This window comes from Myxine glutinosa, chromosome 9 (assembly GCF_964187855.1).
Source record: "Myxine glutinosa chromosome 9, kmMyxGlut1.1, whole genome shotgun sequence".
Taxonomy (NCBI): Eukaryota; Metazoa; Chordata; class Myxini; order Myxiniformes; family Myxinidae; genus Myxine; species Myxine glutinosa.
The window spans coordinates 106,828,149-106,851,168 of record NC_136269.1 but is presented as its reverse complement, the minus strand read 5'-3'; the positions used below and the strand labels follow the sequence as shown (position 1 = coordinate 106,851,168).

The 23,020-nt window shown below is 42.1% G+C and overlaps 2 protein-coding genes across 6 annotated transcripts in view; both read right to left on the bottom strand.

The window, feature by feature from the left end:
* Positions 1-23,020, bottom strand: part of LOC144893653 (uncharacterized) — a 1,023,192-nt gene that overhangs the window by 408,014 nt on the left and 592,158 nt on the right. The gene's annotated exons all lie outside the window — the stretch shown is intronic.
* Positions 1-23,020, bottom strand: part of LOC137435116 (gephyrin) — a 279,017-nt gene that overhangs the window by 138,940 nt on the left and 117,057 nt on the right. For all 5 annotated transcript variants that reach the window (XM_068128600.2, XM_068128601.2, XM_068128602.2 and 2 more), the window contains 2 exons: positions 22,404-22,496; positions 21,332-21,426 (listed from right to left, as the gene is read on the bottom strand). In XM_068128600.2, coding sequence (XP_067984701.2) covers positions 21,332-21,426; positions 22,404-22,496 — 188 coding nt within the window. The remainder of the gene's footprint in view (positions 1-21,331; positions 21,427-22,403; positions 22,497-23,020) is intronic.

The window sequence follows — 23,020 nt, the reverse complement described above, 5'->3', positions numbered from 1 at the left end:
TCACCTTGCTGATTACCCATTCGACAGGAATATTTTAATTACAAGTAGTTTATGTTTATTGATGAGCGGACAATTGAAAAAAATTATCAGGTACCTGGAAGTTTGTTATTGGTTGGATTGACCTTTTTTCTTTTTTTCTTTTTTGTATACAGGATCGAGGCTCGTGAAAGAGCTAACATTAATCACACAAAAAGTCAACCGACACATAAAACACAAAATAAGGGGAGCGGAACACTAGATGGAGAGAGAGGGGGAAGGACACAAACACAACATTTGAGAGCAAGACACCAAGAGAAATGTGGGAGGGGGAGGGCTTGGGGGGAGGTGGTAGAGGTTTCAAACATATCAACACTGCGAGGACTTCCAGGAAAGAAGTTGGAATTTCAAAAAAAAAAGTGTATCTGGGGTGAATTCGTGGGGGTAGAAAAGATCAAGGTTTTGGATGGGGGAAGATTAGAGATGGTGGTGAACAGCTGTTTTAAAGACCTGGAGGGAGGGGTGGGATTGAAGGGAGTGGGAGAGTTTGTCCCAGAGGCGGGAGAAAAGGGGAATGAAAGAGTGAAGATGAGCAGAGAGCCTAGATTTTGGCAGTTTAACCATAACAGGGTTGCCGGCAGATCTTGTGCGACCTCTAGGAATATTAGAGGGACAGAGCACAGAGAGAGCTGGGGGAGCAAGGCCGGAGAGGAGTCGGTAGAAGACAGAAAGACCACCAACCTGCCTGTGGTGAGTGAGTGAAAGGCCCTCGGAGATAGCTTCATCGCAGGAGATTCCAATGATTCTGAAAGCTTTGGTTTCAACAGCATGAAGCCGAGCTCGGTGTGAGGAAGGAGCACCGGCCCAGAGGGGGGAACAGTATTCCATTGAGCTGCGGATGAAAGCCTTGTATGTGGTAGGGAGCTCAGGTGTGCCAAGGAAGGACTTCGCACGACGGAGGATGCCCAGTCGGCGACTGGCTTTGGAGGCCAGCTTGGAAATGTGGTTTTCCCAAGAAAGATCATGGCAGATAGTGAGACCCCAAAGCTTGAGTGACAGAACTTCTTGGAGAGGATTGTTGAGAAAGTCGATGGGAGGGTTTTCCAGTCGGTCTTTTCGGAGAGACATAGTAAGAGTGTGGGATTTGTCAGGATTGAAAGACATGTTCCACTTGCTTGACCAGTCTGTGATTTTGTCCAGGTCTGCAGAGAGTGAGGAGACTGCAGATTGCCGATCTGAGGGATGAGGAATGGAGCGGCAGATAGTGGAGTCATCAGCAAAGAGATCGAGAGGATTTTCCAGAGAGTCGGAGAGATCATTGATGAAGACCAGAGATAGCACAGGGCCCAGAACACTACCTTGGGGAACTCCAGCCAGAACAGGAAGGGGGAGATGAGAGAAATCCATTCAGGTCCACGCGTTGCCTACGGCCAGAGAGGAAGTCTGCAAGCCATGAGTGGAGATTTCCATGGATACCATAGGAGGAGAGTTTGGTGAGCAGAGCTGAGTGCCAGACCGTATCGAAGGCACATGATATGTCAAGGGAGACAGCTCTGATTTCCTATTTGGCATTGAGGACCTCCATCCATTGTTGAGACAGCAGAAGCAACATGTCCAGAGTAGAATGACCTGGTCCGAATCCAAATTGATGATCCAAGATCAAGCCATTGGAGAAGAGGAAGAATTTGATATCCGAAGCAATGATGGATTCCATGACTTTGTTGATAATTGGGAGCAGGCTGATTGGTCTGAAGTTGCAAGGATCTGTTTTTGAACCTTTTTGTGTAAAGCGGTAATGTTTGCTGATTTCCAAGATGCTGGCAGATGAACTTGAGCAAAAGAGAGGGTGAAAAGAACAGAGAGAGGGTGAGATAGAGCGGCAGAGCAGGATTTAAAGACCCATGCGCTGATGTCGTCTGGTCCAGTTGCAGAATCAGAGTCGAGGTTTGACAAAAACTTCTCCACCTTGTCAGGAGAGAAGGACACAGAGTCCAGGAGCAGTTGGGTTCGACTGGGAAAGGTGAGAACAGAGAGAGATGGGTTTGGGACACAGGATTTTGAGGCAAACACAGAGTTGAGGCATTCGGCTTTATCACGTGCGGTGTCAACTGTGTAGCCATTTGAGGTAAGGGAGGGGATGGAGGGGGAACAAACACCAGAAACGGATTTGACCAGTCACCACCAGGATTTGGAGGAAGGAGACAGGTTTGAGAGTTCAATCTTGAGTGTGGAGAGATAGTGCTTCCTGGCACTCCTGAGGGTAGACACACACTTGTTCCGAGCTTGGTGGAAGGAACTGAGATTGCCTTCAGTTGGATTTGCCTTCCAAGAGGCAAAGGCAAGTTGTTTCAGGGCAACTGCCTCACCACAAGATTCAGTGTACCATGGACGGGAGGAAGGGTACGACAACTGAAGACGAGATGGGATAAATCTGTGCACGAGAGACAGCAGTTTGCTTGGAAGAATTCCCAGGAAGAATTGATGTCAGAGGCATTAGAGATGGGAGACCAGTCCAGATAATTGATGGCTGCTTGCAGACCTTGCCAGTCAGCCTGATTGAAATGCCAGACTCATCGGCACTGAGGAGGCTCTCAGAGAATGGCCAGAGAGATGTCCACTTTAACAAGCACATGATCAGAAGAACCTATTGGAGCAGAAGAAGAGCAGCAGACATTTGCAGGGATGTTTGTCATAACCAAGTCTAGAAGAGAAGATACTCCATTGACTGAGATCCGGGTCGGGAAATTGACAGATTGTGTCAGTCGCCATGAGTCACAGAAGTCCTTTGCTGAGGTGCCATGGCTGGTGAGAGAGGAACCCACACCCAGCCAGCTGGCATGATGACAGTTGAAGTCGCCACATATGAGGAAGAGAGAGTTTGGATGAGTTGATAGAAGTTGGTCCATGTTGTCAGACAGCGAAATGTAAATGGAGTCATCACTGTTTGGAGGACGGTACAGAACACATAGGAACAAAAGGTTGGAGCGGAGAGGAAGCCGTAGCCAGAGGTACTCCTGGGGGTGGGGTGGAGAGAGGGCAGTGCAAGGAGAGTGAGGAAGAGAGTTTGTGATAAAGATAGCCACCCCACCACCAGGACGAGGCTCAGGTCTATCATACCAGAGGAGGGAGTAACCAGGAAGAGATATTAAGGATTCAGAGACATCTTGAAGGAGGAAAGTTTCTGTTAAGCAGATTAAGTCTGTATTGTCAGAAGCAACCTGAATGGAAAGATCAATCAGGTTTGAGCGAAGGCCCCGGATGTTTGAGGTCCATACCGTCAATGAGGAGAGAAGGGGAGCATCGGGTGCAGGACAGGGGAGGGGAGGGGTAGGGTCAGAGGAAGGATGAGAGGGGGATGTAGGGAGAGCAGTTGATAGTGTGTCAGAGATTACAGAAGAGTTACAAGAGAGGGAAGGATGAGGAGGACGAAAGGTTTGATGGTGATGGGATGAGGCACAGTGAGGGGTTGTTTGAGGGCGGGGGGGGGGGGGGCAGAGGAAAGTAGAAGGTTGGGGGAGGTGGAGGTATGAGATAGAAGAGAGACGAAGTGGGGAGGAGGCAGCTTTGAGGAGGAGGTGGGAGGGGGGAGAATTTGGGAGGGATGGTTGGGGGGGAGATTTGAAGGTGAGGGGTTGGGGGGTAGTTTTGAATGGGAGGGGCAAGGGGGGAGTTTAGGAGGGGAGGGGCAAGGGGGGAGATTTGGAGGGCAGGGGCAAGGGGGGAGATTTGGAGGGGAGGGGCAAGGGGGGAGTTTAGAAAGTGGATGATTAATGAAAGATGAACATCGATAACAAATTGGGTTTATTGTGATTTTCAAGTTAGCGATCCGTTTAAGAACGATGGAGGAGGGGTGGAATGAATGTGAATTTAGAGCATGTAGTGATTTAGAGTTATAAGAGATTGAATATTTTTTTGAAATGGAATGAGTTGGAGAGGAAATTGAAAAAAGCCTTTTAAATATGAAGAAAAACAGCGTGTTGTAATAAACCACTGAATAAAACACTGCAGGGGAACGTTTAAACATATTTAAACAGAACCGTGAAGAACAATCTAATATTCACAAAAATACCAACAGGGAGAGGAGGCCGAGAGGGACAACCACTAGTCACGTGAACAGGGGAAAAGGTGGAAGGCAAGGAGATAATGGGGGCTGGGCAAGACAGCGCACCTGGGCAGAAGCACAGGATGGGACAACTTCACACGTGGAGAATAGGAAATAAATGTTGTTGTTTTTTTTGTTTGTTTGTTTTTTTGGGGGGGTGGGGGGAGGTTAAAACGTGAGACAAAGAGTAGATGTAAGGGGAAGTTTGGGGGAGAAAGGGAAATATAAAAACCTAGCAAAAACAGCGAAGGAAGAAACAAACTTCGACGGGGGACAGGGGAAACCTGAGGCTGCAAGGCCGCAACACTCGTGGCAAACAGAAACGATTAATTTATGAAAGATCAACACCGAGAAACTTCAAAAAGGGACACACTATAGGTTCACACACCGAAAGATAAATACAGTTTCGACAAAATACAATTGTGAACAATGACTTCACTTTGAAAACGTGGAGAACGTGTGCAGCTTTGAAAATCCCTGCCGTCGTCTCCAAGATCTCGCCAGATCTGTCAATTCATTCTGTTTCTCGGTGTATTACCTCCGCCGCCAAAGGTAGATGGAGGTTATGTTTCCACCCCTGTTTGTTGGTCTGTTTTCCTGTCTGTGTGTCTGAGCAGGATATCTCGAAAAGTTATTGACAGATTCGGATGAAACTTGATGGACAGTTTGGGTGTATGATAAGGAAGAATTGATTATATTTTGGTGAAGATCCAGTTCCGGATACTAGAATTAAAAAAGTGATTCTTCACCAATGAGTGATACCTACAGTCACGTGAAAAAGTAAGTATACCCCATGTAAAGTTTTGACTTTTTCAACATATTTCAACATACAGCTATTTGATCTTCATTTCAACAATATTGATAGATAAAGGTGACATAATATAACAAATATCATGAAAGATTTACATTTTGTAGTCCATTGTATAATTTAAATAACCATAAAGGCAAATTTTGCATGTGGAAAAAGTAAGTAGCCAACCTGGCTACTGGTAAGCCAACCCAGGGTTGGCAACCCTGGTAAGCCAACCTGGTGTTGGCTTAGCGGTTAAGGTGCCGGCTTGGAATCCATGGATCCTGGGTTCGAATCCCAGTCGATCGCTGAATTAACGCCAGGAGGGTTGACTCAGCCTGTCATCCTTCCGAGGTCAGCAAATTGAGTACCAGCTTGCTGGGATGAATGATCCCGGTGTGTACCCTGGTTTAGAATAGGTACACCGTATCCCTGCGCATCGTACGAGGCGACTAAGGGTTGGCGCCAGGAAGGGCATCCGGCCATAAAAACATTGCCTCAAACAGGGAACCATGATTGTCATGGGGCCCGCAAGGCTAACCCCTGCTCTAGCAGGGAAAATGGCCTTAAAAACGATCATTCATATATTCATTCATATCACCTTTATCGATCAATATTGTTGAAATGAAGATCATATAGCTGAATGTTGAAATATGTTGAAAAAGTCAAAACTTTACATGGGGTGTACTTAGTTTTTCACGTGACTGTATGTGTCTGTGCATGTTTTCATGTTCAATGTGTTAGCTCTTACACGAGCCCTGATTCTGTATCCAAAAAAAACAAATCAAAAAAAAACCTCAGATATCGAGAAAACACCGAAATTAATGGGAACATAATCATTCTTGTGCCGAGGATAAGGCAGAATTGGGAACGCAACAGGACCAAAAGCAATTTGAGCAACATAACAGACCTGGTTGAATCATCGATTCTTGTGCAGCATGTCGCTGCTGGTTTTCATCACTTCTGGAAGTGAAGCTGTGTGGCTGATGCAGTGCCCCTTGTAGGTTATGGCAACAATTTGAATTTGTTTGGGATGTCGGCGATAACTCGCCTTGTCTTCACGACGGAAATCATGGGGTCTTTAACATCCACCAACAGCCAAAGCCGATTGATATTTCCCGTGATTCGTCCTTCCAATAGACAGAACACGCATTGATGCACACCTCTGCATGCAAAACACAAGGATGACAGTTTTATCACTCGATCCTATCGAGATTCAAACCCACGCTCAATAGCTCAAGCTATCTTAAGCATACTTTATCTCCAAGCTATCTTGAGCATACCTCGATGCTATCTTGAGCATACCTCGATGCTATCTTGAGCATACCTCGATGCTATCTTGCCAGCCGACTTATATGACAGAGGTCGTATGATCAAGTAGAAACAAATTTAGAACTCACGTGAGAAATTTGAAGGTTATGATAAATTGAGCATTTTATAAAATTATATTCATGAAATAAATCCAGGCGAATACAAAAAAACAACAAAAAAAAGCATTTTGTAAAAGATGCAACTGCTGTACGATCACACAAGTTGAGATATATTTCCCGTTTTTCCAAGGTTGGTGGTTCATCACTTCATTACTGCACAAGTATTGCACAGTTATAAGATACTGTGAAACCAAGTGTTAAGCATCCCGAATATTGCAAGAATGATTGTCAACTCGGCCGACAATCAAAATCACATGGAAGGAAGCAATTTTCAGAGCCACCGAGCCTTGTAGAATACCGATTATCTAAAAGTGGTCAGCCCCGTTAGCACTACCAATGCCATTGTATTTGAACACATCTAGAGGTTAAAATGTGCAGGTCTAGCTATGACATGGACCAGCTACCCCATCATTAGCTCAAATAGATTCAATTAGAAACAGCATGATAACAAATCCAGGATACAATGCAAATGCAAAAAATAATAATAATAATCAAGGTTAAAGTCACCTTGAGCCCGCCCAGTGGAAGGCGCATATACCCTCAGTGTAAGCAATACACATGTTCAAAACATATGGATGTCAGCTCTCAATGCTTCAAAATTAATTAGGCCATTGAAAAAAGTGGTGAGAACCATCAGAACACAAAATGCACAATTACAATCTTCTTCGAGTTAGGGCTTAATAGTGCAGATGAACCCCATTCAGGCCTCAACGTAAGCACAAGTGGCAGTCTTGGTGAAGGAAACATCTGATTATTTGGCTCCTTAATCGACTGTGCTGTGATCACAAGGACAGGCAATCACAAAAATCACTCGATCGAGTTGACAGCCGAGACGTCTCAACAAAGCTCATCGAGGGCGTGATGCCCATTTCGAAGAAAGGTAATAAAAAAAGATCAGCACAATATGGTGTCGACATCTCGTATGATATCCAATAAGAATGGAGAAATCAGCCTTGTCAATACACTGGTAAATGCTTTTTGATTGATTACTCACTTCTCCAGCTAAATATTTCTGCAAAGTCTTATTCTGATGTATCAAACTCTGTTACAGAGCGTCGGTGCTGTAGAAGCAGTTTCTTGGTAAGGATTATTCTGGGTAGTTTGCCATTGCCTTGCCAGCATTAGTTAGCGCAATTTATAATTTGTTCAGTGTGCCAGCGGTAGCTCACCTACTTTTTTTGAAGGACATCGTGGGATCTTTAATGTCCACCAACTAATACCAGGAGATGGGACGCCAGTTTAATGTCCATCCGAGGAAAGGCACACACATTGATGAATCATCCTGCCTGCGAAACACCTCGTAGACAGTTCATAGGTGGGTCGGGATTCAAACCCAGGCTAGGCATCATAGAGGTGAGTGTTTGTGCAAGTATGAATGAGATATTGTGCATTAGAATGCTCAATTTCATATTTTTATTCAAATCTGAAGAGATTATTCCTAAATTATCCTTAAAGATCATGGAGGAGACGTCTATAAATGTATCTAGATATGAGATGACAATATTAAGGGAGAGAATACAAGTTCGGGTGAGGGGGAGCTGTTTGGCATTTCCCAACCACACTGAGGCCTCATTAAACAACATTTTGGTTACATGCAATTTAATTTTTGTTGTGAGCAGCCAAGTCTATGTCTCTGTTTCTCTCTGTCTGTCTTTTACCTCCACCACTGAAGGTGTGCGGAGGTTATGTTTTCACCCGTCTGTTTGTTACTTGCAAAATCGAAGATTTTTCAAGTATATTGGTCGGTTGCGTTTGTGGTTCTGTCTGTCTGTTTGTCTGTCTGTCTGTTTGTCTGTCTGTTTGTCACCGGCCTACAGGTCACAATTCAAAACCGATCGTCACGAAACTTCACCAAGTCGTATAGGTCGTCCCAATTGAGAAGCCTATTGAGTTTGAGGTCAAAGGTCATCTGGAGGTCAAATTTCTAAAATCGCCATTTTAAATCCGATTGACTTGAAAATTGAATAGCATTTGTATATTGTCACTAAATTGGGGAATGAAGTATTTTTGAGGTCAAAATGTCAAAGGTCAACTCAAGGTCAAATTTTTAAAATCATCAATTTTCATCTGAAAAGCCGTCAATTTTCAACCGATCGACTTGAAAATTGAACAGCATCTGCATATCGAGTCACTAAATTGGGAAACATGCTATTTTTGAGGTCAAAAGGTCAAAGGTCAACTCAAGGTCAAACTTCCAAAATCATAAATTTTCATCTGAAAAAACAACCGTCAATTTTCATCTGATCGACTTGGAAATTGAACAGCATTTGCAAATTGTGTCACTAAATAGGAAAACCAACTCTTTTTGAGGTCAAAAGGTCAAAGGTCAACTCTAGGTCAAACTTCCAAAATCATTAATTTTCATCTGAAAAATCGTCACTTTTCATCCTGTTGACCCGAGCTTTGATGAAGATCGTAAATTTTAATCTTCATTAAATGGACAATTTGCTGTATCAATGGAAACTTTTGGGGGGGGGGGCGGATTTTGCAAGTATCGTGCTCTGCATGACGTCTTCTTGTTTGTTTATTTGTTTGTGTGCAGGATATCTCAAAAAGTTGTGAACGCATTCGGATTGGGTGTGTGACAAGGACTAATTGATTCGATTTTGGTGAAGATCCGAATCTGGATCCGGATATGAGAATTATTATTTTTATTTTTTTTAAAGCGTTTCTTCACCATTGAGAGACGGGGCCAAAAACAATACCTAGCACGATATTTCAAAAAGTTGTGGCCGAGGCATGACAAATCTTGGTGGATGAGTTGGTTAGGCGACAAGAACAAGCAGATTAGATTTTGGTTCAAATCGTGGCGGAGGTACGCACTCTAATGAGTGCCCTTCTAGTTGTCTCTGATTTTACCTCCGCTTCTGAAGTTGGACGGAGGTTATGCTGTCACCCCTGTTTGTTTGTCTGTCTGTCTGTGAGCAGGATATCTCCTAGAGTTGTGGACAGATTCAGATGAAATTTTCTGGACCGGTTGGGTGTGTGACAATGACGAATTGGTTAGATTTTGGTGGAGATCCGAATCCGGATACGAGAATTTTTTTATTTTCTTCAGTAATTCTTCACCATTGAGAGATGAGGCCAAAACGATATATAGCATGGTATTTAAAAATGTTGTGGATGGATTATGACAAAACTTGGTGACCGAGTTGGTTATATGACAAGAACTAGCCGATTAAACTTTGGTTCTAGGCAGCAGACCTGGCTTATCAGTGGGATATAAAACAAACTATTCAGCCAGGTGGAGGTACACGTTCTACCGAGTGTCATTCCAGTTGTCTCTGTTTTTCTCTTGCTAATGTAGGCGTAGGAATTCTTTCATATCGTTTTAAATTTATACAGAATGAAATCATAACCATATTTCAAGAAGTCTGAGTGTTTGTTTGTTTGACTTATATGCACTCTTAATTAAACTGTTGGATGGAACAAGTTTAAAACCGATTGTACTCAGGGTGTGCCCAGGAGGTTTTAGTTGGTAAATATAATTCAAAGTCCGAGGGTATCAGGGTGTGGAGGGCACCCAGATTGTCTCTACGTAAATACTGTATGTATGGCATAGCGCCGCCTCTCGTGGGAGTCATACTAAAACTAAACAAGTCATACTAAAATATGCCAATTCCCTACATGAAAACCAAACAGTAGAAATGGGGGGATTAATTCCTCTGAAAAGATGGCTACTTCGCTAATATTGATAAATTATGATGTTGTGAAGCAATGTAGGGATTATTTTGCCAATTGTGGCTGGGCCATAAAAAGCACTTCAGAAAGTGGCAGCCACACACGATTAGCACAGCATCGATTAGAAAATTATATAAACTTATAATCAGTCTTAACATCGTGCTTATACAGACACATAATCTTCCATACCGACTTGCATCTCACAAATGTCATGGAGAAGAGGCAAACATTTATAACCTCTTGAGAGTGTCAATGGGTATGCTTTTATAACAATCGTATTTCATGTAACTGAAGTGAAATCTTCAATAAATCAAACGTAGTAATATTGTTATATACAAACGACATATTGCAGGTCGTGTGGTATTACCAGTCAGTAGTTTACACGAATGATGAACATTACTTAGGCATTAAAAAAAATGTATAAATATGCAGACAGACAAATACCTGATAAATTGAGGCATTTGCCCAGCTTGTTCTTACAGAGGGATAAAGTGGAGAATCAATCTGAATTTCCCTGATGGAGGGGTGAAGCATGCTAATCCACTCTTGATAATCATAAGGAATGCAACTTGTCCATAGAGTTAATTTGAAATGACAGACAAAATGCAAAAACTCCTTTTGGTTGACTTGCATTCCTTACGACACATCCTATAAAAACTATATCATAATTCAGTAATAATCACTTCAAAAACTTTGCTTCTAAAAAAAATGTATGCGACTTTCTTGGACTAATATCCTCACGTTCACTGCACACCCCCGCACGACCACTCCAAGCCCATATTTCATAAAATAAATCAAACAAAGAGCTCACATGTTTTTGTAAGTGATACAAACAAGCATATAAATCAATGTTAATGAGTCTGCTTCAGATGTCTTGTAAATACACCAGTACTGTATCTGCTTCTTGATCGATTACCCACTTCTCCAACTAATTGTGCAGACAGGGCTGACATGATGGACGAAAGGTACACATGCTCGCTTCTAACCTGTCAAGCCTGGGTTTGAATCTCAGCCCAGCTGTGAATTGCCATCCTGGTGTTTCACATGCAGGGAGACTCATCACTGTGTGTACAGTCCATCGGATGGACATTAAACTGGGCGTCCCTTCTGCTGGCATTAGTCGGTCGGCATTAAAGATCCCATGGCATATATTAATGCGAAGATTAGGCGAGTTATTGCCGGCGCCATGAACAAATTCCAAATTCCTGTTATTACCTACAGAGGGCATCAGGGGCATAGCCACGCCCTCAGCCAATGATGCTACTCCACAACTTTGTGCTGCATACAAAAGAAGACTGTGCAAATACGGATGAGATATTGTGCAGCAGAATTCCCGATTTGTTTATTTTATTTTATTTTGAAAATGTGGAGACATTATTTTACTAAAGATAATAGAGAAGATCCATCCTTAAATGAAACTGAAAGCAAATGAAAAGTGAACCATCCTTCATTAAATGAAAAGCAGCTCACTGCTTGCAACACACCTATGGCACAAGTTACAACACCAGCATACAATCAATAATCTTTGCTACCATTACACGTTCCTCTGCGGAATACCATTGGAAAGTGTAAAACAAATAAATAAAAGGCTCACAAACATGAGTCTTTGGTAAGCTTTCCAAAATAAAGCACTGTCTGCAAACTATAGGCTGGAATCTCAGGTTCTGACCTTTTTGTTTGTGTGCTTACATATTTTGATGCTGATGGAAAAGCTGAAATTATTACAAAAAAATCATTTGTGACATTTTTGACAACGTTGCGCCACCCGATGTGTTGCAGTACTGATGAGCAGAATACCGTCGTGTACCCGGGGTTAAGACCCCAAGAGGATACATAGCCGAAACGAGCTTTACTCCGAGGCGTATTCCCAACTTGGGGGTAGTGACACGCGCGGGAAGGTTCGAAGTCTTACCTGATCGGAAACACATGCAGGGGTTAATGCAAACCCACAAACACAAAGACGGGACAGCAAAATCCACAATACAAGAAAAGTAAAATTCGACAAATAATGATTTAAAGACAATAAATCCAAAGACAACTAGATGGTATTCATACAATACTTACCCTGCGCAGTCAACTTGGTGTGAGTCAACTTTTATTTTTTAACGTTTCTTTTTTTGTGATCCAATATGGCTGCCAGACCACGTGAGCGATGACATCATAAATTTATATTCTCTAAATAATTGTTGCATAGATCATGCTCAATAAATTTCAAACTGATCAGACTAAGCGTTGTCCCTGTCGAATTATGACATCATAATTATGGCACCGCCATAATTATGGCATAATTATGACATCATCATTAATAACACCTATTCCCCATATGGAGTTCTTTACAATGAGCCACGTTTAAATTTTCAAAATGCTGACACGGCACACACTTTACTTTACTGAAATGCAGACACAAATGTAATATTTTCGTCAAAAATTTCATTACTTCATTACATCATCATTAATAACACCTATTCCCCATATGGAGTTCTTTACAATGAGCCACGTTTAAATTTTCAAAATGCTGACACGGCACACACTTTACTTTACTGAAATGCAGACACAAATGTTATATTTTCGTCAAAAATTGCCGGAATTTCGCCAAATCTGTTTTGGTCATGTGTTAATATACCTCAGCGATTGACAAATCTGAAATATGAATTTTATTTGAGGTCAAAATGACCCCGTGAGGTCGCTCCATACTTTGCCTGCTCGTCATGTGCAGTGTGATAATTAATTCCATGCCCGCTCTAGAAGACTTCTTCTTCATGCAATAACAACTTCTAGCTTCCAGACCGTACATCCAATCATCTTGAAATTTTGCACACGTTACACTTCCTTACCTCTACTATAATGTAAAGTTTCACGTCTATCTGCCAAACGAAAGCAGTTCAAGTCATACGTTTTTTAATATTTTCATATAATTATCTATATCTGCAAACCACGTGACCTATCGCAAATTCCAAAAGGTACTTTTAGTAGACTGATATGCTGAACACATCTGTGAAGTTTCCCCTCGATAGGATCAAAAATGATGGAGGAGCTTTGTTTTAAAAGTTTATGCTTAAAAACGTCATAACTCCGAAACCATATGACGCATGGCGTCATGCTCAGTGACTTTTTTGTTTGTCATGGGTATGCGATTCTGCCTGCAAAGTTTGGCCTCAATCTGTTCAGTCGTTTAGGAGAAAATTGGATATAGTGGTTTTTCAGGCTTTTCACTCAAACCAATATGGCGTCCGAACCACGTGACCTACGACATCATTATAATTTTATTTCTGCATCAATCTATACTGAGAAGATGCTCAAGAAATTTCATCCTGATCGGATAAAGTTTTTTTACTTGTCGAATTATGACGTCATAACGGCGGCACCTATGACGTCCTCATTCACATATGTTATTCCGCATGGAGAGTTCTTTGCAATGAGACATGTCTCAATTATTTCTGTGCAGCGGTTTTTGAGATATAGAGGTGCAAAGTTTTTTGTTTTTTCCAAGATGGCGCCCATACCACGTGACCTGTGACATCATAATATTCACTAAAATATTCTACAGGAGGAGGCCCTCATATGGTGAAAATTTAATGTCAATCGGACCAACGGTTGCCGACAAAATGAATTTTAAAAATGCAGACACGCGCGCACGTACCTGAATGCTTAACCCTGCCTGTCGCTTCGTGAGTGCAGGGTAATAAAATGTATGTGAGGTAAAAAAAAAAAAAATCCTAAATTGAGACGTCTCCATCAGACTCGTATACAAACAAGGGGAAATCGAAAGTAAAATAAAATAATTAACGCTTTGGTAATCGGCCGGCACTCAGCTTTGCGTCCCCAAATAGCTGGTCTGGTCACTCGTCACCTCCAAACCACCACGCGGGAAACACACAAAATGGCGTGGAGTCGCGCTCCTCAACATCCAGAGGAAACGCGACACGGACCCAGTCCACCGCCGACGTCGATCCTGTGCCTTGTAGTTCCAACTGTCCCGAACCTCTGTTTCTCACCAGCCCTTTCCCAAGAGCGCACACGAACCATACGCCTACGACCAAGCCGGAACAAGGAGGAAATGCGACTGCCCACGATCAAAGCCAGGACCAGAGGAGAGCAGGATGGCATGACCGAGTCCTTTTTTCCCTTCACTCTCGAATCTTCCACGATGACGTCACACTCTGTCCAATCACCGCGCGCCACTCAATTATGAAGGTCGGGGCGTGACCTCCTCGTTACGAGTCCAGAGCTCGTTCGGGAATGTTTGGATGAAGTCCTCAACGATGGAGGTCCTCAACACCAAACAGGAAATTAGAGCTGTCTCCCTTGACATTTCACGTGCCTTCGATACGGTCTGGCACCCTGCTCTGCTCACCAAACTCTCCTCCTTTGGTATCCATGGAAATCTCCACGCATGGCTGGCGGACTTCCTCTCTGGTCGTAGTCAACGTGTGGCCCTGAATGGGTTTCTCTCATCTCCTCTTCCTGTTCAGGCTGGAGGTCCCCAAGGTAGTGTCCTGGGCCCTGTGCTTTTTCTGGTCTTCATCAATGATCTCTCTGACTCTCTTGAAAATCCTCTCTATCTCTTTGCTGACGACTCTACTCTCTGTCGCTCCATTCCTCATCCCTCAGATCGGCAGTCTGCAGCCTCCTCACTCTCTGCAGACCTGGACAAAATCACAGACTGGTCAAACAAGTGGAACATGTCTTTCAATCCTGACAAATCTCACACTCTTACAATGTCTCTCCGAAAGGACCGACTGGACAACCCTCCCATCTACTTTCTCAACAATCCTCTCCAAGAAGTTCTGTCGCTCAAGCTTTTGGGTCTCACTATCTGCCATGATCTTTCTTGGGAAAACCACATTTCCAAGCTGGCCTCCAAAGCCAGTCGCCGACTGGGCATCCTCCGTCGTGCGAAGTCCTTCCTTGGCACACCTGAGCTCCTCACCACATACAAGGCTTTCATCCGCAGCTCAATGGAATACTGTTCCCCCCTCTGGGCTGGTGCTCCTGCCTCACACCTTGCTCGGCTTCACGCTGTTGAGGCCAAAGCTTTCAGAATCATTGGAATCTTCTGCGATGTAGTCAACACCGAGGGCCTTTCACTCACTCACCGCAGGCAGGTTGGTGGTCTTTCTGTCTTCTACCGACTCCTCTCCGGCCTTGCTCCCCCAGCTCTCTCTGTGCTCTGTCCCCCCAATATTCCTTCAGGTCGCACAAGATCTGCCTGCAACCCTCTTATGGTTAAACTGCCAAAGTCTAGGCTCTCTGCTCACCTTCACTCTTTCATTCCCCTTTTCTCCCGCCTCTGGAACAAACTTCCCCACTCCCTTCAATCCCACTCCTCCCTCCAGGTCTTTAAAACAGCTGTTCACCACCATCTCTTATCTTCCCCCATCGAAAACCTTTATCTTTTCTACCCCCGGTAATTCACCCCAGAGTCCTTGCAGTGTTCATATGTTTTATTCCTCTCCCACCTCCCCCCAAGTCCTCCCGATGTCCCTGCTCTCAAATGTTGTGTTTGTGTCCTTCCCCCTCTTCCCCCTCTCTTTTGTGTCCTTCCCCCTCTCTCCCCATCTTGTCTGCCGCTCCCCTTGTTTTTTGTGTTTTGTGTGTCGGTTTGTCTTTTTGTGTGATTAATGTTAGCTCTTTCATGAGCCTCGATCTTGTATACAAAAAAAAAAAAAAAAAGTCGAAGGCCGTGAGACGGGATTTACGTGCCGATCGGCAAATGTGCCGGGTTTGTCGGACCTGCAGAAGTGGTGAGCGAATGAGTCCATTTGTTATAGTTGTTGTTTGGCGGGCTTTTTAATTGTATTAACGACAGAGGGAAGAACACAGGGGCAATTACACACTGGGGGTTATCCTTAACCCCTACCTAATTAGCATAGCTCCACACCTAGTATGGAGACACATATACAATCTTATTCTATAGAGTCCCTACTTAGTTACATCAAGGTGGATTCTTCTTCTTCACGCCACTCGGAGCATGCTAATTTATACGATTCTATCTTGGCCAAGGTATTTCATTGTTTACCTCCCACAAACTTAGCAATACCATGCCAACACACCTTACCTTGGAGTGGATGTTAAACATACTGCAGAACAAAACAGGTACGAACATGCTTACGTTACATTGATCTTTGCAGTGTATCATAATTCAAATTATTCACTCATAACTAACTCAACACTTTCCAGGTTGTTTTTGAAGAAACTCTTAAATTTCACACAATAAGTCAGCAAAGTCTCTCTGGGTATATTTCATACATTTCATATGGTCAGACATCTGGCACAAATGTTTGTTATTATCACAGTAGTTTTTGTTATACACCAACTGAATGCTGTATAGACTGAGAGCTAGTCAGAGCTTAATCATCAATTCACACCCAAAAGTTTTGTTGTTCTTAATCGTGTTACATTACCTTGATATCCAACAAAACCCATTTCTTGAGTTCCGCATTTCCGGCGTTTGGAAGGGGCAGACCCTTAAAAACCCTTTTTCAGAAATATTATCTCCCGAGGCTGATTATTATTTTATGACATCTACATTGGATACTGAATACAAAACACATGCATAAGATATGAAAATAATTGGCATTTGCATACAAGAAGGACCCTTATAAGGGTCCAAGATGGGTCTCAAATATAAATTTGCACCCGAGAATTGTTTTGTTGCAAACTGCGCTATTCTAATGGTATAAGACAAAAATGCAATGCAAAAAAATTTCTGAACAGGCACTTTTGGATGAGAAGGCCCCAAAGGCCCTTTAGGCTCGAGGTGTCAGAAAGGGTCTCGGGAAAAAAAATAATTAAAATGCCAAGCCCGAGTAAATTTCTACTTCGAATACATCAGAAAGATGCATGCAAATAATGATTCGGTGCATAAGAAATGTTCATGTTGGTAATTTGCAAATAACGACCCGTAAAAGGGTTCAAAAATGTTCTCAATCAGAAATTTGCGCCCAGTATATAATTTTGTTGCGAGCTGCTCGATTCCAATGATATGAAACAAAAATGCAATGCAAGAAACTTTCTGACAAGAAGGCCCCTTAGACTCGAAGGAGTCAGAAATCGCACTTGTAGTCCCTTACATTCTCCCCTCATCCTCATTGTTACCCTCATATCTTGTTTTTCAGTCTCGGCCAATTTTCTCCCTCTGCTCTGCTGTTGGCATTTCCTCCTTCTCTTTCTGCTGTTCCTTCCCTGATGTTGTGTCCTGATCCATTCTGTGTTCTCGCTCTTACACAAGCCTCGACTCTGTATACCAAAAATAAAATCTCTTCATAATATTTTATTTTCACTGCCTTGGCTGATATTTGCAGCTGTAGTTGTTATTTTCTAGCCCCATTAACTCGAAACGACAATGTTTCCTACCCTCGTTAACCTGACCTAACCTCAATTTTTGCTCTCCTCTATTCCTATTATTAATTCATTGCATCAATAAATTGTTTCCAAGACATCCCATTGCCTCATGGTCATTTCATACCCTACCCATGAACTCACCCTTCCATGAGGCTGAATCTTACAAAGAAAGAATAAAAATAAGTAAAACATTGAATCCAAAAACAGCGTTAATAAAATAACGCAGGCGAATTAAGCATGCAATCAAATAATACTGTGCCATCCAATCAGACTGGAACCTCAAGAAATCAAGTTTATTGAAATAAAGATATATTTACTTCTTACTACTGTCACTGCTATTCCTGGATGAAGATGTGAAGATTTCATGATACCATAACATTCAAAACATTAAATGATGATCAAGTTGAAGTTACAAATACTCTAGCTGTGCTTCTATATTTTGCTCTTCGATCTCGATTCTTCTTTTCCTTTTTTTGCTCACTTTCTGATCCATAATGTTTCATGCTTATATTTCCGCCTCGGGACGTTAGGAGTGCCTCGAGCAATTTTGACAATTCCATTCCATTAATTGGCATACAGTATTTGCTCGCGGTTTCTTTAATCTTATTTCTCTCCCATTTGCAAAGTTTGACGGATGGTTCCATCTGCATCAAATTATCACAGGAAATGAATTTTCTCAATCAAAATATGCCGTAAAGTTGGGGAAACAGGGGTAAAATTAAGAAATGCGGGACCTTTCAAGATAGCTCATCACCAAACAGCTCAGAGTGTGCTACACCTGAGCAATTTTGCTGCCCATTTAAAATTCAGTAATTCTTCAAAATATTTCTCTGGAAAGGCAAGAGGCCCACATTCTCACACTGTGGACACAGTGCCTGACATTCCAAGTTCAGCTGGAATAGTGGGAAAGTGTGTGCTATGACAACACACACCACAATGCCTAAGACAAGCATCACCTGAAAACAAAGCCTACCCTTCCACAGGAAGTATATTGAGGTTAACCTGAAAGGGTCCTCTCCAATCTGCAGTACACTACATTCACTGGATGAATGATGAAATTTTACTGTTGTTTGCGCTAATATCATAGCTGATTCTGTTTTTTTGTCGAATGCAGCTGAACAGATACGAGTTTAGAGTTATCAATAATTTATTGGCCAATTGTGAATATTTGAACCTTGACTGGAAGTTCTAGAAGTAAACAATGCTCTGTAAAGAGTATGGTACATGAAAAAAATTTAAATCGCAAAAATTAATAAATAAAATAGCTGGTTGGAATTCAATAGATTTAATAATTTTCTTGATCAGATTTTACAGTTGGTTTTCTTTTATATAATTACAGGTGAAAACTAGAACAGCACTCGGTAGAGCACATACCTCCACCAGGTTGAACATTTTATGTTATTGTATCCCACTGATAGGCCAGATCTGCATCCGGACCTTAACCAAAATCCAATTGGCTTTTTATTGTCACCTACTAACTCATCCACATCGTTTTGTCATAACCCGTCCACAAAGTTTTGAAATATCATGAAATAAATATCGTTTTTGGTCCGATCTCTTCAATTGTCAATAATCACTTGAAGCATTTTTTTAAAATAGTATCTGGATCCGGATGTGGATCTTCACCAAAATTGAACCATTTCATCCTTGTCACACACCTGACCTGTCCACCAAGTTTCATCCAAAACTGCCCACAACTTTTTGAGACATTGTGCTCATCGTTTTGGTCCTCATGCAGAATCACTTTTAAAATAATAGTAACTGGATCCAGATCCTCACCAAAGTCTCACCTTTTTCACCATGCCCACCTGTCAACGAAGTTTTGATCAAATCCATTCCCAACCTTTTGAAATATAGACAGACTCACAGACCAACACACAGCTGTGAGAACATACATTCCGTCCACCTCTGTTAGCGGAGGTAAAAATAGAAAATGCCCCCGGAGCCTTCTACAGCGGAGGCATAAAAATGCAATGAACCCCAAATTAATGGTTTGTTGTTGTTTTTGCCAATATTTCCAACAGCAACGATGTCCTCCCCTACTTCATACTTTCATCAAAACACTGCATTTCCCCCCTCTCTCTCTCTCTCCTGCAAATAAGCGGCACATACTTATAGCGATCAATAGCATTTCAAAACCTTTCATCATTACATTGGGGAAGATTTTTGTGGCTGCACAACAGATATGGTGCTACCATAAGTCAAAGGAAAGCTGATCATTCCCCAGGTGCACCACAAACTTTGGCTGAGCAAAAACGTTGATAAAACAAAACATCATTGCAAGATCATCATCAGCTAATTAAAACCTTGAAGTGGCTAAGGCAACGATGAAAAACTTGAACATAACTGGTGAAATTCTAACCTGTTATAAACCACATCACAATCAACCATGTCTTGCTACAATCTCTCCTGAAAGAGAAAGACTTGAAAAGTACATTCTTAAATGAAACTGAGAATGCTGCAGAACAGCTATGATATAAACTAATGGAAAACAAATCATGATAATCTTGCGGGGTCAAGATGGCAACGAAAGAATAAAGAACTGAACATTGGTCACAATACAGTACGTATTCACATTGTAAACTATAACGGCACTCGATAGAGCGCATACCTCCACCAGGTGTACAGTTTATGTTTTGGATCCCACTGTTCGGCCTAATCTGGATCCGGACCTGAACCAAAATAGAATCAGCTTGTGCTTGTTACATAATCAACTCATCTACCTAGTTTTGTCATAATCGTTCCAATACTTTTGGAAATATCATGCTATATATCATTTTTGCCCCATCAGTCAATGATGAAGAATCACTTTGAAATAATCAATTTTTAAAAATAAAAAATTCTTGTATTTGGATCTGGATCTTCACCAAAATCTAATCGATTAGTCCTTGACACACACCCAACCTGTCCACCAAGTTTTGTCCGAATCTGTCCATAACTGTTTGAGATACCGTGCTATATCATTTTTATTTTTGTCTCTGTCTCTGTCTCTGTCTATCTATATGGTGAAGAATCACTGTTAAAAATTCTAGTATCCAGATCTGGATGCGGATCTTCACCAACATCGAATCATTTCATCCTTGTCATACAGCCAACTTCGCCACCAAATTTCATCTGAATCTGTCCACATTCGGTCACGGAGTTAATAATCATATTTAACTCTGTTTAATGAATGTCTCCTCTGAACTTTCAAGCAATTGAAACAAAGTGTTTGTCCAGCAAACAACAATCGGATTGCATTCTGGTGCTGAACACTTTGGAGATTCAAGAGGCTGCCAAGTGCATATTGAGCAGCAAAATCTCCCCACTCTGTGCTTAGCAAAATATACCAATCAATCAAATCATTTTATACCCAACATCAAATGCTTTAAGCGGTCTTTTCATTTCACACAATCTTAACTGATTAAGTTCTGACAATTGCCATGGTTCCTGCAGCTTTTATGAGGGTTTTCAACTCATGGTCCAGGGAGAACCCACTGCCAATCCTCTGAGTCTACTATAGCTTACAGTATATAAATTTTTATACCAAGGTCTCACATCATAAGTTAATTGTCTTCCATTTGGAATGGAATTCAAGCACAATATGTGAAAAAGGCTCATACAACAAAATATGAAAGAAGGGCAGAGAAAAAGGGCAATTCTCATTGGTGCTCTGTCTCCAAATCAACAAGATGAATGGATCGTATTTCAACCCCGACATGAGAACAGACCAGCCCATGCTGAAACAATAACTACACAGAGTATAATCGGAAGGTGAAGCAACAACCTGGATCCGGATGCCAATCTTCACCAAAAAGGTAGACAGACAACATTGCAGATGTAACAACGTAACGTTAATGTCATTTGCTTGTTTGTGAAAAGGCAGACCTGTGCAAGCACCTCCTGCCTTCTTCACCCCAACTACCTGTATCTATTTATTCTCTCCACCTATAAGTATCAAATTCCTTCTTTTTTAGCTGACCAACTGTCCTCGAGAAAGGTACAAAAGGGACCCAAAATGGTTTTTACCTGGATAGCATGGCCAGTGGAGTGACAGTAAGAGATCCCATCAACATGGCCACTGCCAACCCTGGAGCCTCCCGCTCAATCACCTCTCGGGTTGCCTGTGAGGGAAATGGCATCAACTGAGTAAGGATGAAAGTATATGAGAAACACATCAAGGTAGAATCACAATTTTAAAAGCATTACATCATAACAAAACATTACTGGGCGACATTTGCTAGAGTGAGATGTGCATGGAAGAAGTTTCGGGAACTGAGTGGCGTAATGACGAGGAGGGGAGTGTCGTTGAAGCTGAAGGGAAAGGTGTATGGTGCATGTGTGAGAAATGTTATGATTTATGGCAGCGAGACATGGGTAATGAACGTAGAGCAGCAACGAAGGCTGGAAAGGATGGAAATGCGAATGGTCCGGTAGATGTGTGGAGTATCGTTGAGAGAGAGGAAGACAAATGATGAATTGCAAAAGATGATAGGAATAGAGCCTGTGATGGATGCTGTGAAGAGGAACAGGTTGAGATGGTTTGGTCATGTGTTGAGGAAGGATGAAAGTGACTGGTTGAGAAGAGTAATGGAAATGAATGTGGAAGGAAGTAGAGGACGGGGAAGACCGAGAAAGACTTGGCTAAAGGTGGTCGAAGAAGAAATGCGGGCAACGGGGTTAACAAGGGGAGATGCAGAAAATAGGGCAAAATGGAGAAGATTGTCATGGGGCCCGCAAGGCTAACCCCCGCTCTAGCAGGGAAAATGGCCTTAAAATGCCTGTTGTATAACAAACACAATTTTTGGCTTCCACCAAAAATATCATTGGGAAAACCGAAGCAGCAGCAACATTAGTTGCCTAAAGTTCAGCTTTGTCGTAGTTTCCTAATGTGCCTGAACAGAAGGGGTTATCCCTGCATTTCCCTTTGCACATTGAACGAGGCATTGAAAGACATTATTGATTTATTTCATAATATAGGTCTTTGGGACTACTTGTCAGTCACAAACCCAACTGCTTCCATTGGGTTTAACAACTCGCTAAACGCAAATCATTTCCTGGAGGGAAACGAGCCATAAAAGTGAGCTCTTGAAAAGCTAACCTCAGGAGTGACGTCTCGGGGAGAAAAACCCGTACCACCTGTGGTGAGGATAAGATTCAATTCCTCTTGATCACACCAGTCAATCAAGCACATCTGTAAAGACAAAGCTTTTAAAGTAATTCCTGAAATATACAAAGGAACAGGTGCATCACAAGTTGAACAACCATAATGGGCACGCATCACCACAAGTGTATGAGGGGAAGGGGGTAATGGCTGCAGCCACAGCAGGCACAAATTGGTCACAGGGTGCAAACTTCTGTGAATGATAAAAAAATGGATGATTCAATCAGTAAACAATGTTTAATAATGCTATAACATGGACCAAAAGGATGATCTGGAAATCGCTTCGCTTTGGGAGAATGTTTTTGTCTAAAAATTAAATTTCAGTTACAAAACTTTGCTGGAGGAGTAAGGTTGTACCACGGGTCAAATTGTCCTAAGCCTCAGATAATATAATGTCCCCATCGTTTTCCCTAGTGAGTTATGTGATTGGTATTGGTGACCAAGCATGATAGATTAACTAATAGTGAATAATAATAATTTATATATAATGGGGGGGAGGGTGGGTGCAATTTGAATTATACGAGCTATATAACCGTAATGTGTAATTATATGCA